Consider the following 15799-nt stretch of genomic DNA (forward strand, 5'->3'; position numbering starts at 1 on the left):
TACTTACGCTCTATTTTCTTGTCTATGATTGGCGGATTTTGCTTGGAAGGCCGTCAATGATTGGCTGATGAATTTACGATATCTTATTTTTTTTCTGAAAGTATAGGCCCAGGCCGGTCTTATACTGACCCGTATCCAGCGTGCCGACGCCACCACGATGACGTCAAAAACTACTGCGTGGCCGAACACTGAAGACCAAACTGCGCGAAGACCGTTCTATCTCGAGACAAATGTTTGTCTTCCTCCTTAATTCTAGACTATATTTCTCATGTAATCGCTTGTATTGAATTATTTGACATTCATTAACCCCTGGCAGTCTATATTCCAAAAAGGGATGCACAGTTTTACATATAGCGAGTGTCGGATGTCGTGAATATTCATGTCTCTTCGTTAGTTCGTGTTTATTTGATAATTGTATAGATCTGCTACTGAATTAAGTAATGAAAACATACCTATTAATCGATTCTGTGCCCTACTCTGCGATACTCGTAGGGTTATCATATTTTTTTGTGTCTGGCAAAATATTATTGTAAAATGAAAAGGATGCTTATTCAAGGCGAAGAAACTTGTTTATGTCAGGCGTCGCTGTTGAAACCCCATTATGCCATGCTTCTTTAACGAAATATTCGTTTCTATAAAAGGCACTTTAATTAGCTACGACATACTCTTCTGTACAAGGAGTACGTCGGCTTACAGTTGAAGGAGGCAGCCATGTATCCGTTCTGTTGTCCTGACCATCCTGCTGTATGCTATACATCCCAGAGCTGTGTTTAGTGGTTGATGACAGCGTTTTTCGTATCATCATCTGAAATCAACGAATCTTATGATCTGGCAATTATGGATATGAACAGAGTGTTTTATCCCAATCTTATCCCGGCTCAATTTTCAATTTACTACCCCATTATATTTTGTTTTAAAGACCTGCTCGCTTAAAAATATCAAAATTATTTATTTCCGATGGCTAATTTTTGTCTTCTGCCAAAAAACTTCTATTGTAAATAATTGATATAACCATCCATACGTCTCCAAAATTAGGATGAAAACAACCAATCTTGCAAAGATTTACATCAGAAATCTGACGCCTGTTCACAATTTTCGTCGTCCAATTTCACATGTACCCTAACATAATTCATGTGCGGGCCCAATTAAAGGTGCACCCAAGGATTCATGATTCATAATAAAATAAATCTGAACGATAGAAACTCTATTCCTAAAAGTTGGAAAGAATCATAAGGTAAGTTAAGAAGTCTAATTGAGATCAAAAAGCCAGCAATACGGCATCCCTGGAGCATACGGCATCCATTCTGCAGCAGGTTGATGGAATTTTATTTTTTTTTATAACAAGTTGGCTGAATAATCATGGCAAGCGAAATTTTGTGTGTTTTTTAATCTAATTGAACTTCCACTAGTTATATGTTAGAGTATCTGTTTGTCACTCACTACTTATAATTAGTAAGTGACGCTGACGGATAGATGAATATTATTGTGAAAACTTACAATCGGTGTTAGAAAAATAAGCGTGTAGCAACAATTCTTCCTAACAACCAATATTTTGCAGAACAGGTCACGCTGAGAGTGTTTTATGAGGAAATTTTTCTGTGACTTGAACATTATATGCTCTGAATGATCCATCAATGAAAAAGTCAATGGAAGGACCGATTGTTTAAACAAAAATAGATATCTTTCTGTGGTAAAATTTACTACGGCTGAATTCACTGAAGAAATACCTGGCAAATTGGGCTATGACTTCAGCTCCTGAATATGACAGCAGGTTAGTAAATTAGCATTGACTTATAAACACTTGCTCTCATATTTTTTACGTTGGAGCAGTCAAGAGAAATTATTTGTAAACAAACGGAAAATATAAGTTACATGTAAGTACGGTTTGAATCTATACAAACCCTCACATATCTACCTACGTATTTTCAAATACGTAGGTAGATATCTACACACAGTAGATACACAGTTAGGTTTAACTATTTTTAACTTTTAAACTCAATTATTAGCCTGAAATACTAACCTCTGAAACTAAGTTGTGAATAATTATGACCATTTTTCTTGAAAACTCAAAAAATTTCTTATTTTCATTCGGCATTATTCAACTTTTGATGCTTCTGCTCTTTACGGGCTGTTGCTACGAATGAGAGTAAAAATAATGAAAATATTTGTACAATAATACGAATGAGAGAAAAATTACTCATTTAGCCTAAAGCGCAGCACATCTAAAAAAAATTTGATCCCTATTTGTCAAAAATGCTGTTTGATGAATGGCGCTGGATATATGCACGCTGTTCAGTTTTCAGGCGCGATTACCTGCATGGGAATGTAATTTTAGATGGGGTTTCCTGAGACACTAGAAAGATTAATATTTCATCAAAAGAAATATTACGATTTGATATTAAAACATAGTTTCGATTTTAAAACAAATTTATTGACGACCAAGTACAAATTTCTTATATACTTCATTACATATAATAAAATTTACTAATTTTAAAGTAATTAAGTTACATTTACGCTTGCAGCCAGTCACTTGTTACGAGACGAGATGGTCGATTCTGGAAAATTATGTAATGAAGAGTACTCCAGATTTAGCTTAGTCACCACAATTACTGCGGCAAACACTATTAATACAAAATTCACCGATATTTGCTACATGCATGAATAAAATTGCATATTATTTATACAAACCATTTCATGGATAAATTTCTTTCATGCTGTATATCGCAATCAAACATCAGCTGAAAATTATGAAAAATTGTATTTCCTTGCTTCGGCTAACTTGGATAATTTTCATAAGAAAGTGTTCATTGTATTAATTTTGACGCACAAATTAAAGTCGTGTTCTGTACCGAGTTCATGAGCGTAACAGTATATTTCGGTATTCTAATTAGACCTGAATGGCTTAATTGTACGTTAATTTTTCAGGATCTGATGTACGCAGGTTTTCTTCAATTAGAAGTAAGTTACAGCAGCATTCATAAAATTTCATCAAAGACGATCATAATAAAATATAAAAAAATGACTAATCATGTATGTGCTTGCAGGCATCCGACTACTGAAATGGCACCACGTACACAGCGCGGCACTTGGAGTAACGTTTGCTTTACTTGCCTTCGTAACCCTAGATACCCTCACCGTAACTCGATACCATAAGGTGGCTAAGTCACTACTGAGGTACGTGAGCATTTAATTCGTAGATTTCGTCATAAACAGTAGCTTTTATGCCTTAAAGCTCTGATTGGGAACCGCGAGGCTATACAAACAGGCTCGGCTCTTCCTTATGAGTTTCTTCACAAATTAGGCTGGACTTTACTCCACTCGTTAATGAGATTGCGATATGGATTCTTACATGCTTACCCAGCTATTTATTTATAAACGGTGACCAGGAACAAAAAACGTAAACGGGTCGTAATTTATATTCTAAAAATTTAAAAATTTTTAATAATAACACATTATTTAGAAGAATTTTATTAACTTCCAACGCACATTTTCTCTTTTGGATTCGTCGACCGGGATCACCTCCAAACTCACAACATGGAGAAGCTGATGGAAACTCCTGTAAAAAAAACTCTTGAAATCCTTGAATCTCTCATTTTAAGAGCTATTCTGAATTTATGTGCATTTCGTACACATCGTCACTTGGAAAAAACTCACTTCCGGTGTATTAATCACCCTCGACTGCTTGATTTCTGGCGTTGTACCTTCATGGAAAAAATGCAGGCGCTCCGAGTTCAACTTTGATGGTAGGTATTGGAAATTAGTAAATTTTGTGAAATTTTACATTTATGTCTCATTTGGGTTGGGATATTAAATTTTTAACAGCGCCGAAGATGTGAAATTTATTTTCTTTGCGATCCATGAAGTTTTCCATTAAAGTCTGACTAATTTTTCTTCCTGGTTGACAATCCACTTGAATTTCAGAACATTAAAAATATTATGAAACTATCAAGTGTTGTCATTAATGTTATTATTTATTTGTTATTATATTATCTAAGTAAGTGTCAATATGCTCTCAGAAGACGCTGCACTAGAAGGGCACCCGCGTGTGAGGGATGAGCATCTGCAGCAGCTGCAGAATATTAAGCTGCTGGTCTGGGTGATGACTCAGCCTGACAACCACCAGACGAAAGCTGTGCACGTCCGCGACACGTGGGGCAAGAGGGTCGACAAGCTGCTCTTCATGAGCACCAAGGAGGGTGAGGCAGCTTGTTATGGATTTTGGGGAGTCCTACTTATTGAAAATTATCAACGCCATTAAGTTATAAATACCGAAATAAATATATATGGAGGGAGGATAATGAATAAAGCTATCTAAATATTAAATTTCGTAAAGACAAATATGAGATACAATTTTAAATAGTAGTTGTAGTAATTTTTGATTTTAGAGGCTATTTTATGGATATTGATTTGGCAAAGATACATCGGAACCAGTCGACATTTTTGCTGTTGATGATTTACTGTATTTATATTTCGTTATTTCAAAAACTATGACACGATCTTATTCTTCAGATGCTTCTATACCAACCATCAAGTTGAACACGAATGAGAGCAGAACTTTCCTTTGGGCTAAATTCAAGAGAGCTTTCAAGTACGTACACCAGCATTACATCAACGACTACGACTGGTTCATCAGGGCAGATGATGACACGTAAGTTGTACTTCTTCTAAATATAATCTAAATACAAAATAAAAATACCAAATAAATCTAAAAAATGTAATGCCAAACGATGCTATACTAGCATTATGGTTGGATTGAAATTTCGGCACTCGTTCATTATCTTCTGCTGCATTAGGTTCTATTAAAATTTTTGAATAAAATGTTACTTCTGCAAATGGACGGTTATCTAAGTGATATTTACCAACATATGCTTACAAATACATGACTTGTGGTATGTTGCTGTTGCGGGAGAACTTCAACATGCATAGGCTGCCCCAACGGAATAGTAAAATAATCTAAGAAAATTTGAAAAAATCTGTCAAAACGGTAAAATCTCTGTTACAAACTTTTAATAGAAAGCTACAAAAAAATACTGTAAACAGCGAGCATTAGAACCCATAAAATCAGACGGCTCAAATTACCCCATTCATAAACCCCGATCAGTAAAACCTGTAACTAAAGTATATATATTCCTCTACTAGTACGCCAAAACCCTATCCTAGAACCCAACAGGAAAATTTCTCACTCTAAAACCACTGCACTCTTCTAGTAACCATGAACACTTGTCAACAAATGACTGGCGATCGAGGTGCGCAGCTACATTGCGAAAATTTCGCTCGAGTTGACTTAAATATTTGAAGGCTTCGCACATACACAATTTTTCAAAATGATTACTCCAGCAAAGTTGCAAGTCGTAGTAAATTCGTTCGTTTTATGACATAATGAAAGGAATGTCTAGTTCAGTAAATTTTCAATGCAATCCATGATTGCACGTAAATTCAAATCAAATAATGGAAAAAACATATATCAAAAGTTGACTAGATTTCAGGTAAAACAATACGTGGATTACATTTCACTGATGTGTAACTTGCAAAACTCCGAGATTCCGCTTTTTTTTATTTAATATCATGCTTCATTTAATATCATTGCTCATATCATGAAACGCCGATTGTTTTGATTTTATATCATGCTTTATTTAATATCATTGCTCATATCATGAAACTCTGCTTGTTTTGATTTAATATCATGTTTCACGTTGAACAAATATAAATCAAGCAATTCATCAGATATGAACCTTATCATTATGCTTCAGAAAGGCTGACATGAAATGAGAAAATAAAGGAGCTGCGGAAAATCTCGTGAGTGTTTAAAACTTCCAGCAATTATTTTTGGCTTGATCAATAGGCATTTCTGCAAGATCTTTACTTTATTCAGTTGAAATTCAGGGCGGGTTCTTTTTAGAAATATCTTCGAAACAATTTAACATAAGTTGCAACAAGCACCAATTTTTCCCCAATAATGCAGTAAGTTGCAAAACAATTCTGCTTGATAACCTGACAAAATTCAAAAATCTATTTTATAGAATTTAGCGTTTTGCTCATGATTTTGTTTACGTAATAGCATTATTTATAAAATTTTTCTAGTGCTATACTAATAATTTTAATCAATCCGTTAAATTCTTATTTAGCATAATACAGGAAATTTCATGCGGGAATACGGTGAGATAGAACATTAATTATTGCGTAAATTTGCACGGAATTACACTTGAATCGTAGAAAGCAGCTATTTTAATCCAAAAGGTGTACAGTTGAACTTCTGTGAGGTTGATAACAATTTTAACTCGCCAATATCGGGGATTTAGTTGATATATTAAAAATTAAACAATGCATTTATTATTAGCTAACTTAAAATTTAACCCAGCTGACTTATATCTCACTCAGAGGTGGGCGAAATATGTAATCACTCCGGGTTGCTCCTCTCGAGATTTGCCAAGCATGCATGAGTCATAGTTATATTGTTCTTGCATTACCAATTTTATATTAGCGGAATTTATTATGTATGTACTGGGAGTAGGAAAAATTGTTCTTCATAAGGAAGGAAACAGTGCCGCTAATCGCGAGTGATAAACTAGCTGTAAGAAACCTACATTCAACTCTTTAAAAATCATCATTATTATTTCATAGCTCAGAACCTGTTTCCCATCTGCGATGCGATAATTATGGAATCCAAATTATTTAATTATTATACTTTATTTAATTTAATACTTTCAGGTATTTGGTGGTAGAAAATTTACGATACATGCTTAGCCTCTACGACCCGGAGTTTCCAATACACTTCGGCCAAAGATACACGAGTTCAAACCCAGAAGGTTACATGACTGGAGGTAAGTTCATAAATAGCCACTATCTATTCAATAAGCATTTCTTCACGAATCAGGATGGAATCAATTTATTATCAAATTATAGTGACATTATAATATTAAATCGTGTGAAATTTTCAGCTATCGGCCTATCGCAATCAACGATAACTCTGATTTTTTTTCATTGATTAACTTCAAAATAGCGATATATATTAATTTTGTGATTCAGCTTAATAATATTCAAGACTATGTAATTTCATAAATCAATCTCTTCTACAATTTTACAAATTCTATGATAATTTGTTTTGATTTTGATGTGATCTACGTGACTTGATAGGAGTTTCGATTGAACGATCACTGCATGGAAATGATGATCAATGTGGGTTTAAAGTCACTTTGTAAGTCCTATTACATATTTCCTGACATTAATATCGAATGAACTTTTTCTGATCTGGATAATGCACGAACAGGAGCTGGCTTTGTCATTAGCCGCGCCGCCTTGAGGAAATTCGTCGAGGAAGCGCTCCCTGATCCACAAAAATGCAGAGCTTCTGATATCGGGGAGGATGACGACGTCGAAGTCGGTGTGCTATTTTAATTTTACACTTTTGCAAGGCCCTCTAATGATTTTTACCTGCGTTTATAAGTGTTTATTCATAGTATTTACAATGGCTTTGTTCGTTTGTAGCAACTTCTCAATGCCATCTCTTTGCGCCTAATTTACTTATCAGAATAACGACTGTTGATTTTTTTTAATTGGTTGTCGAGTGAGGAACATACATCACCATTCCGTAAACGAACTGTATAAAACTATGTTATGCGCAAATAGGCTCTGTAAGACAAGATCTACAATACTTCACTCGACGACTGCGTAACACTTGACTATAGACCATCTGTATGAGCTTGATGGACAAAAACGAAGGGTGGAAAAATAGTGACTATTGTATAAGCTTAATATATTTATTGAAATGACTGGCACAAAACTTAGGTTAAACCTATAGCCCAGGCTCCGGTTCGTATAGGTCAGCATAGAGCACCGCTATTTGGCACCGAACGGCACAGAATTTGAGGAGAAGCAACTTGTCCATGATCTCGTCGTAATGAGTACCGATGCCACGTTTAAAAAGCACTTATAACTGCAATAGTTGCTAATGACAGAATACAGATGAAGTGGGCATTTCGATCAAGAGATTGAATTGTGGTGCGGCAATCGGAGGCAGTCCAGCAGATCTTCTCGTCTGGGATTGGCGGGATGTGGAGCGGAGCTACTGGGATAGCCTATATAGAGCACCTGGAACTGTTCTCACTGAAGAGGAGAGTGAGAATATCATACTGTAACACTGTTAATTGTTACTTGCTTGCTTGTGATGTCATCAGAAAGGAATGGGAAAGAACAAGAAGAGGCGCAAAATGAGCAGAAAGAGAAAGGAGAAATGAAAATGACGATTGGGGATGAGAAAGGTGCATAGATAAAAAAAGCATAACCATGTTTATTATGGGTGCGTGGGGTTTGATTGTGGTTGGGCAGAGGGGAGGAACCCATCGCAGCGCTTTGGATGGTTTGCACGGGGGGGGGGATGAAATTTGATTTGTGGCTCAATTAATACAGTACTTCCATATTTAAGTATAATACAAAACTAAAATGACATTTAGTTACCTTGTATACATAAGTTCCGCTTTCTAAATATTTTAATGAATGTTAAATTTTTTAGTTTTCAAACGGCATGATATGATGGAAATGATTGATAATGGCGATGATGATGATAAAGGTGGTGGGAGAGCCACGTGAGACGCAGGAGGTAGGTTTGGCGAGTCAGTTGTTGGGTTTACGCTTAGCCATCAGTATCGCCTTTCGATAAGTCACTCTGTGATTTTCAGTTCGTAGTCTTCATCGGGACAACTGAACCTGGGCGCGTCCACTCAATAACTGTCGGCCAGGTGCAGTTGCCCGTTGTGTATTTTATATAAATTCGTGAGGGCTTTTGCTTTCCTGGTGTTTACTTGGGACCTTTAACTGTGTGATGTAAATTTTTATCCTATGATTGTACCGTCGTTTGTATATGGATAGTATTTGCTGTCAATGACCACATCAGATTTATTTCGCCTACTAATGGGGATTATTTTAAACTTTTTTGTGCTCGTCCTAGTGAGCCATTTTTTCAAATGTGTTGATATGCTGTTTTACGTGTTGTGTTGCTTCGTATTTGGGTGGGTAGAGCCCGTAAGTTATTGCGTTATACCTTCTGCAAATGCTATCTAATCTGTGACAGGCTGTGGTGGTAGGTCGCTGATGTAGAAGCGGTGGGCAAGAAGAGACTGAGCGAGAGGCAAGCCTGCATGTGGGGAGTTGTAGTGGAGGACCAATGAGATTGCCCTTTATGTTAGATCATTTTCTGTCTGAAGTAATCTGAAAGTGTTAGGTAACAGTAGATTATAATTATTTATTATTTAATTTAAAGTATAATTATTTTTGTTTGTTTAAGTTTCTATTTTTTGCCGCATAGTACTGATTTTCCCCACCAAATTTCTACTCTAAATCTCTACCCTGTGTTCGTCGTGAATCCCGAATAGACAACTTCAGCCATTGACTTCACTTCTCACTTTTATTTGTCACTTAATTTTATCGCATCAACAGAGTACAGATTCTCTGCTTATTTTGGGGCTTGCCCTAGGTCGTTGCCTGACCAATGTTGGTGTCGTGGCCGGGGACTCAAGAGACGAGCTGGGCAGAGGGCGCTTCTTCTATCAGCCTCCCGCAGACCAGCTGTCCTACGCCTTACAGGGAAACAAGAGCTGGGAGTGGCCTCATAGTTTCTACCCTCCAAAGCTTGTGAGTTTTTGACGGGTAACATTATATTGACCGATCATTCACCATCAATGGTAAATTAAACTGTAAGTACATGTACTGTGCACTATGTATGTGCTGAGTATGCCTTGCAGGAATAAACCAATTTTATTAGCGGAAGTACACTGGCGCCATTATGAGAAAGATCTGGAACATAATTTATCATTAAATTGTGATAAGTAGATAAGCATAATTTATTTTGAACAATACCCACCCCGAATTTTTGGTGTTTGGTTGAAATAAAGTAAAGTTAAATTTAAGAAAATAATTTAAAAAATTTCAAGTGGCTATGACGAAAAATGAATAGCACATAAAGGCACAGAAACCAAATTACAAACTGAATAAAGTGTGGAACGGTTATGCCACGCATAGTTTTTCTTATTTCATTGGCGAATAGAATCTGGTAGCTTGAATTACTTACGTCTTCGTGTTGGATGGGTTACTAGTAACTTCAATCTCACCAAGTGTTAGGAAGAGTTCAGTAGTTTTTGCAAGCCTCTATTGTTGCAGGCCTAAATTTGCTCAAGTGAGGGCAGATGCACGGAGTCACTTTTAACTTCCTCATATGTCTGGCTTTATAGGTGTCTGATGGGGGCTAATAAGTATGAAGTACCATGAGGAGTTGTGATAAAGACTGGCTTGCTATTGTATTTGTATGAGAATTCTTTAGAGAACAATTTTTACACAGGATATGACTCAGAATCGAGATTTCGGATGCATCTTTTATATGTTGTGGCCAGTTTTCGAAGTGAATGTCCATTTTTTGTGTACTCGCGGGTTTGCTGGGCTGTGTGTGAGATTAATAATTAAGATTCTTCGCATACATACACCGTTCCGACTTCATGCCTATGATGAAAATACACGAGGAATGCCACATACCCAACAACTGCCTGGCCCTCAATCTTCTTACATTCCTCTAGACGCCATAGAAAGAAGGCATCGGTTATTCAAGTGCTTCAAATAAGCTCACTAGGCCCCCCACCTTCACCCCTGAACACATAACCACCAACCCCACACACCCAAACCACCAACACAAAAGACTATGTGCACATCGGCGATCTTTGGATACATCTGGGCGCCTGGGTGCAGTTATCCCCAAACAACTAGACTCTCGCTCCACCAGAATGACGCTACCTGAATTTACCAGATAGAATGACAGGCAAAACTCGCCGATAGTGACTCACTACCTAAATATCTATATTTCTCAACGCAAACTTGTATATATAAATAATGTAAATTGAACCACGACCCACTCCATCATAGACATCAATCAAGGTATCTTTACCCTCCCTCCTCTCCCCAACCTAACTAGACACCAGCAATCAATTAACAGAGTTATGCGGGACTTCCTTCTCCAATTGCCTTCACCATTTCTCTTCACATTTCTGGCTACTCTGTTACACCTCTTGTTATTTCTTCACTTTTCCTAGTAGCACCGCACCTCCTCCACCAAGACGCACAACAGACGTTACTCTACGAATTGGACTCACAGCTAATAACCAAGACCAGACTGAAGACCTATTGTCAAGTCATTAAATAACATTTCAACATAGCTCCTGAGTGACTCACCAACATCCCCATCACCATCATCAACTTCACTATAACATGATTTTTTGTCGAAAAGTACTAAAAAATATTACAACATTAAACATAAAAAAGCGAAATGCATGAGCAAATAGAGAGTGTGTGCCATTTTTATTTTCATATAATAATCCAAGATATTAAATCAGAAATATTGTGCCATAGTTTGCTCCTCGTTCATTCGTACAACTCACCAAAGATTACGCAGGTTCCGGCTTATCCGAATTGAACCTGAACCTAATGCAAAAAACCTACCTTCAGCATAATTATATGCTCTGTGTCGTTTTTGTCTCTTCTTCTGTTTTTTATTTATTCTTCTCTCTTCTGTCACCTCATGCTTTCCCTCCCTTTCTGAGTGGCACCGCATATGCAAACTCAAATCAAGCTTTATTTAACATAAACGCAACATCATGAAACAAAATAGCGCGTTGCTCTTAAACAATCATTACACCATCATCAGAAGAATATATTCATTTGCGAAATATCATAGACTTGAAGAAATTATTTACCTTAGGAGAACAGTAGTGTTAGGTCTTAGCCATGCAAGAGCCGAGTCAGTTTGGACAATTGGCAAAAATTTTTATTTCAAAGTAACTGAAGGACATAAATTAAGGCACGGAATGATATGTATATCTGAACATTACGACAGAAATTTCACGACAGTCCATCAGAGTCAAATTAGGTTTTATGGGAGTGTCAGATACAGAATAATATTTTTTCCCAGGGACCTGACTGGTTATCAAGCACCGCCATCAGTTTCCACCACCTTCGACCAGATCAGATCGACGAGATGGATTACCTCCTCTACCATGTCAGACCATTCGGGGTTGAACTCGAACAGCCCTTCCCTCCTGTCCTCCCTCCGGACATCAGAACTGTCCCCATGCAGGCAAGTAAAACCAGAATTCACAGCTTCAATAAATAACTGTAATACCTGCAAACGAGTTTGAGGGCCGGAAAGTCCTATGGCTTTATTCGCGAGACTCTTTTTAAGCAATATGTCACAGGTACAGTTGAGGTCAGTTTATTTTTAGATTTTAAGTCGAACATTTCGAATCGTATATGACTCAAATTACGAGTGATTTCAGGCTGAAATTGATTGTTCGCAGATTCTTTGCAACAAATCGAAGAAAAATTCATTGCAGTTTGGAGATTTAATCTTGAATAATGTTGTTGATTACGTGCAGCGATTGGTTATCTATAATAAAATCATTCACCTGTGAAAAAGTTACTCTTTAAAAAATAAAATCGAGAGCCGAACCAGTTTATGGTTGGGCACGGCTTTGTACAGCAAGTAGCCAAATTGTTAGTCTTTAGACTGCATTATTACGTATACTCATAGCAGACCGCAAATGAGGCCGCATTCATTTGCTTGCTCTATATCTGCTGGAGATCGACTATTTTCATTGATTTTAGCAGCGCATGTGGTAGATCGAACGTTGCGAAAAGTTTGAATAGTTCCAAAAGCGTCGAACCATAACCTGGCGTTCTAATGTTCAAACATTCTAGAAGTAAATTAATTTTTCCTAAACTCGTATTTATTTCTCTCCTATCCAATTATCATCATTATTCATATTGATTGCTCCAGAATTAAATGTTTAAAATATGTCTGTGTGATGTTCTCTACCTTTGTACAATAAAGTTGCTGAAGCTCAATCCTAGTTATAGTTCATTAGTTCATAGTTATAGTTCATTGTTGGCTTGGGTTTTGTCTTGATCACTAATTTAAAATTTGAGCGTCATTTGATTTGTTCGCTTTCCCATTGTTCACCAACATTTGTCTGAAGGTTGGGGGTTTAGTCTTTAGAGCATTACCGGATGTATTGGTCCATCGTTGTAAAAGCGCCTGGTCGGTGCTCGTTTTGTAGAGGTTAAAACATTCACTTACATCCTTTAGCAGTTTCCCGATTCCTATAAGTTTCTGGTCAACTTTAATGACAAGAGATATCTCAACATTGAAACATCAAATTCAAATCCATAGATAATAAAATTCGCCAAATCTGGAAAAATAGTAAGGAAATTGTACTTGTATAAGTAAAAATTACGTCTTGAAAAATATGTACGTCATTATTCTGTATTGAATTCCAGGTCATCGAAAAATTCGGCACGTGGACTTGATCTGCCCTCCACAACTCAGCGGCGATTCCCTTTGAAGCATTTCCTCTAAGTGGTTTTGTTCCTCATTTATCGATAAAATTATTTTCATTATAATGCAACTAGAAACACTTAAGGAATAAACAATACAAAACGATTATGCCATGGATTACCTGAAATTAAATATTCGGCTGATTTAACATGGTTGAGAAAATAACTTCAGTTGTGCCCATGAGGTCATATGATAAAGGAACTTTAGAGCATTCCTTTGAAAGTGCCTAGAATGACTTCGAACAGTTTAAAAAACTCAGAATTCAGTGAAATATAAAGCATTTACTGAATAGACCCATCAAATAACTCAGCCGTAAGCGGTCAAAATCTGTGCAATTGGTCATAAACAGAAAATTATTAGAAAAAGACATCCATGGGTGATTGTCTGGCAATTTTTTTTACTAATAAACTAGTATATATGTGTTATCCTACGAATATAATATTGGAGGTGCGTGTGATATTCCTTATATGAAAAGGTTTGCACCATAGTCGTTTGGGGCAGAGGGGCTCACACGATGGGACGCTCTACTTTTAAATCATTGCCTTCGCTTTTCCCAAATAATTATTACGTGGTTCTTTCGGGGACATGCAAACCCTGATATATTTTGTCAGCCTGGTTGCTGTTGCCCCGCTCTTTTCGTTGCAGTGGCTGTTTTCGCAGATTTTGTCTGGTGTGCAGTACACCATATCTTGAACGTTAAAGAATTTTTCCATGCTTTAATCACTAACTCATATAAAGCAGCGGATTCAAGAAACTGGGCAAAAACTTTAATTTCAACTGTAAAATATTTGGTTCCAATAAGGACATATAAATTACCCAGCTTCTTGACAATTATTGTAACCTCACAGTGGTCTCAAATCTGTAATCATCTATATGGATTTTTTTGCTCTGACCCCTCAAAAACAAATCAATACGTGATTTGTTCCTGTCACTGATTTTTTTTCTCCTTTATTTCCTTCATTTATGAAGTGAATTATAGCAGAGCAAAGCTTACCAGCGAGGATCTGTAGCAAGTCCCACATTGGGAGCCCAGTTATAATCTCAATTGATAATAATTCATAACACATTCTTGATGACTCGGTAGAGATCATAGTATAATCACAAAACTGGAAGTCAAATCTTGCAGGCTTCTATGAACTATTTTTATGAGTTGTGCCTTTTTATAGGCAAAATATTTCCTCCACAAATTTTATTATAAATCATAAATTCTAATCGAGTTTCCGCGCCCAATTTTGAACAACACAAGTTTTGCCTGCTTGTTAGATCTATTCTCATCGTTTTATTCATTACAAAAACAAATCTTACTCCTATTTGTTTGGACGGTGGTGCTGCACAGGTTTTATTAAGAAACCATCTTAAATCATCGTCATTGAACTTGTACCTCTTGTAGCTGGTAAACTTCACCAGCTGAAAAAATGAACTAGCATATTAATGTTCAACAGATCATGCTGAGAAAGGGCATCAAAGCGGTCTTACTTTTTTAAAAAATCATCTGTTTCTAGCGTTGGCGATCTGATGATATATTTCTGGCCAGATGGTTTCATACAACATTTCATTTAAATCACAGTCTTTCGAAACATCTTTCATTTTTACGAATGCTCCCCGAATTTGTTATGTGTTTCAGTAGGAATCATGTTATGAGCATTTACACTCGATTTCAGTTATTAATGTGCGATAAAAACCCCATGTGCAATACTAATTCATGATCAATTACTTATACCATATTGTACATTTGTTTTGTGAAAACATATTTTAATAAAACAAGAAAACAAATCGCGTATTCAAACCCTTCCTAAACGATTACCATTTGAAGCATATAAAAGAATCCGAATTTATGGGTAGGCTTGTATGATAAAACCTTGAAGGAGGAAAATGGCTAAACAGGTCATGGCTCTGCACGCAGTGCGATTATAATGCTGAAATAAAGTTAAAGTAATCAGCAAAAAATCAAGTCGTTGACCGAACTCTAAGCACTATACACAATTAGGCTTCAGTCTGCCAGCTAAAGTTAGCAGACAAGCACACGGTATTGGGGTCATCAGCACCGAATGGGTTTATTCGCTGGTTTTCATTTTAGTCATGTATGAATAATTTATTATCTGGGCAAAAAAGTGAGGAGAAATGAAATCATGATAAATATTTCGTAAAAGTTATCGAAGGGTAGTCTCTCACAGGAGAATCACTTAGCTATGCATGAGCTTGAGCAATCAACAACTCTCTTTCTCTTCTCCCACCATTGTCGAGCTTTCATGAGTTACTTTGTCTTTCGAAGCTCGTTGAATTTTTGGGCATGCTAATCAAGTCAAGTCAGTCCCACGCATAGACAGTTTAAAATAACGCAAAGGAAATATAAAACAAGTTGGGGAACTTTTTGTTGCTCTCAGACGATATAAAAGCAGAAGCAGCAACTGAGAAGGCTACTTCGTTCAT

The 15799-nt window shown here is 36.6% G+C and overlaps 1 protein-coding gene across 2 annotated transcripts; it reads left to right on the forward strand.

Annotated features, from left to right (window-relative positions):
- Window positions 1–1007: 1007 nt before the first annotated feature.
- LOC108678358 (glycoprotein-N-acetylgalactosamine 3-beta-galactosyltransferase 1-like) lies at window positions 1008–15108 on the forward strand. 2 transcript variants are annotated; one of them, XM_018166760.2, is made up of 10 exons: window positions 1008–1771; window positions 3045–3174; window positions 3721–3743; window positions 4017–4196; window positions 4510–4648; window positions 6709–6821; window positions 7268–7381; window positions 9470–9627; window positions 11948–12112; window positions 13312–15108. In XM_018166760.2, the coding sequence occupies exons 1-10, from the start codon at window positions 1762–1764 to the stop codon at window positions 13339–13341; spliced, it is 1062 nt and encodes a 353-aa protein (XP_018022249.1). In that variant the 5' UTR covers window positions 1008–1761; the 3' UTR covers window positions 13342–15108. The 2 variants fall into 2 exon arrangements, with proteins under 2 accessions (XP_018022249.1, XP_018022250.1); XM_018166761.2 differs by having other exon boundaries at window positions 4020–4196.
- The last annotated feature ends 691 nt before the right edge of the window (window positions 15109–15799 follow it).

This window comes from Hyalella azteca, unplaced genomic scaffold (assembly GCF_000764305.2).
Source record: "Hyalella azteca isolate HAZT.00-mixed unplaced genomic scaffold, Hazt_2.0.2 contig3633, whole genome shotgun sequence".
Classification (NCBI taxonomy): Eukaryota; Metazoa; Arthropoda; class Malacostraca; order Amphipoda; family Hyalellidae; genus Hyalella; species Hyalella azteca.

What these genes read in the sequence shown, in the direction of transcription:
- LOC108678358 (XM_018166760.2), top strand. An exon ending in CTCCGAGTTCAACTTTGATG is followed by an intron (nt 3,744 to 4,016) that starts GTAGGTATTGGA and finishes ATATGCTCTCAG; the next exon opens with AAGACGCTGCACTAGAAGGG. An exon ending in GTTTCTACCCTCCAAAGCTT is followed by an intron (nt 9,628 to 11,947) that starts GTGAGTTTTTGA and finishes ATTTTTTCCCAG; the next exon opens with GGACCTGACTGGTTATCAAG.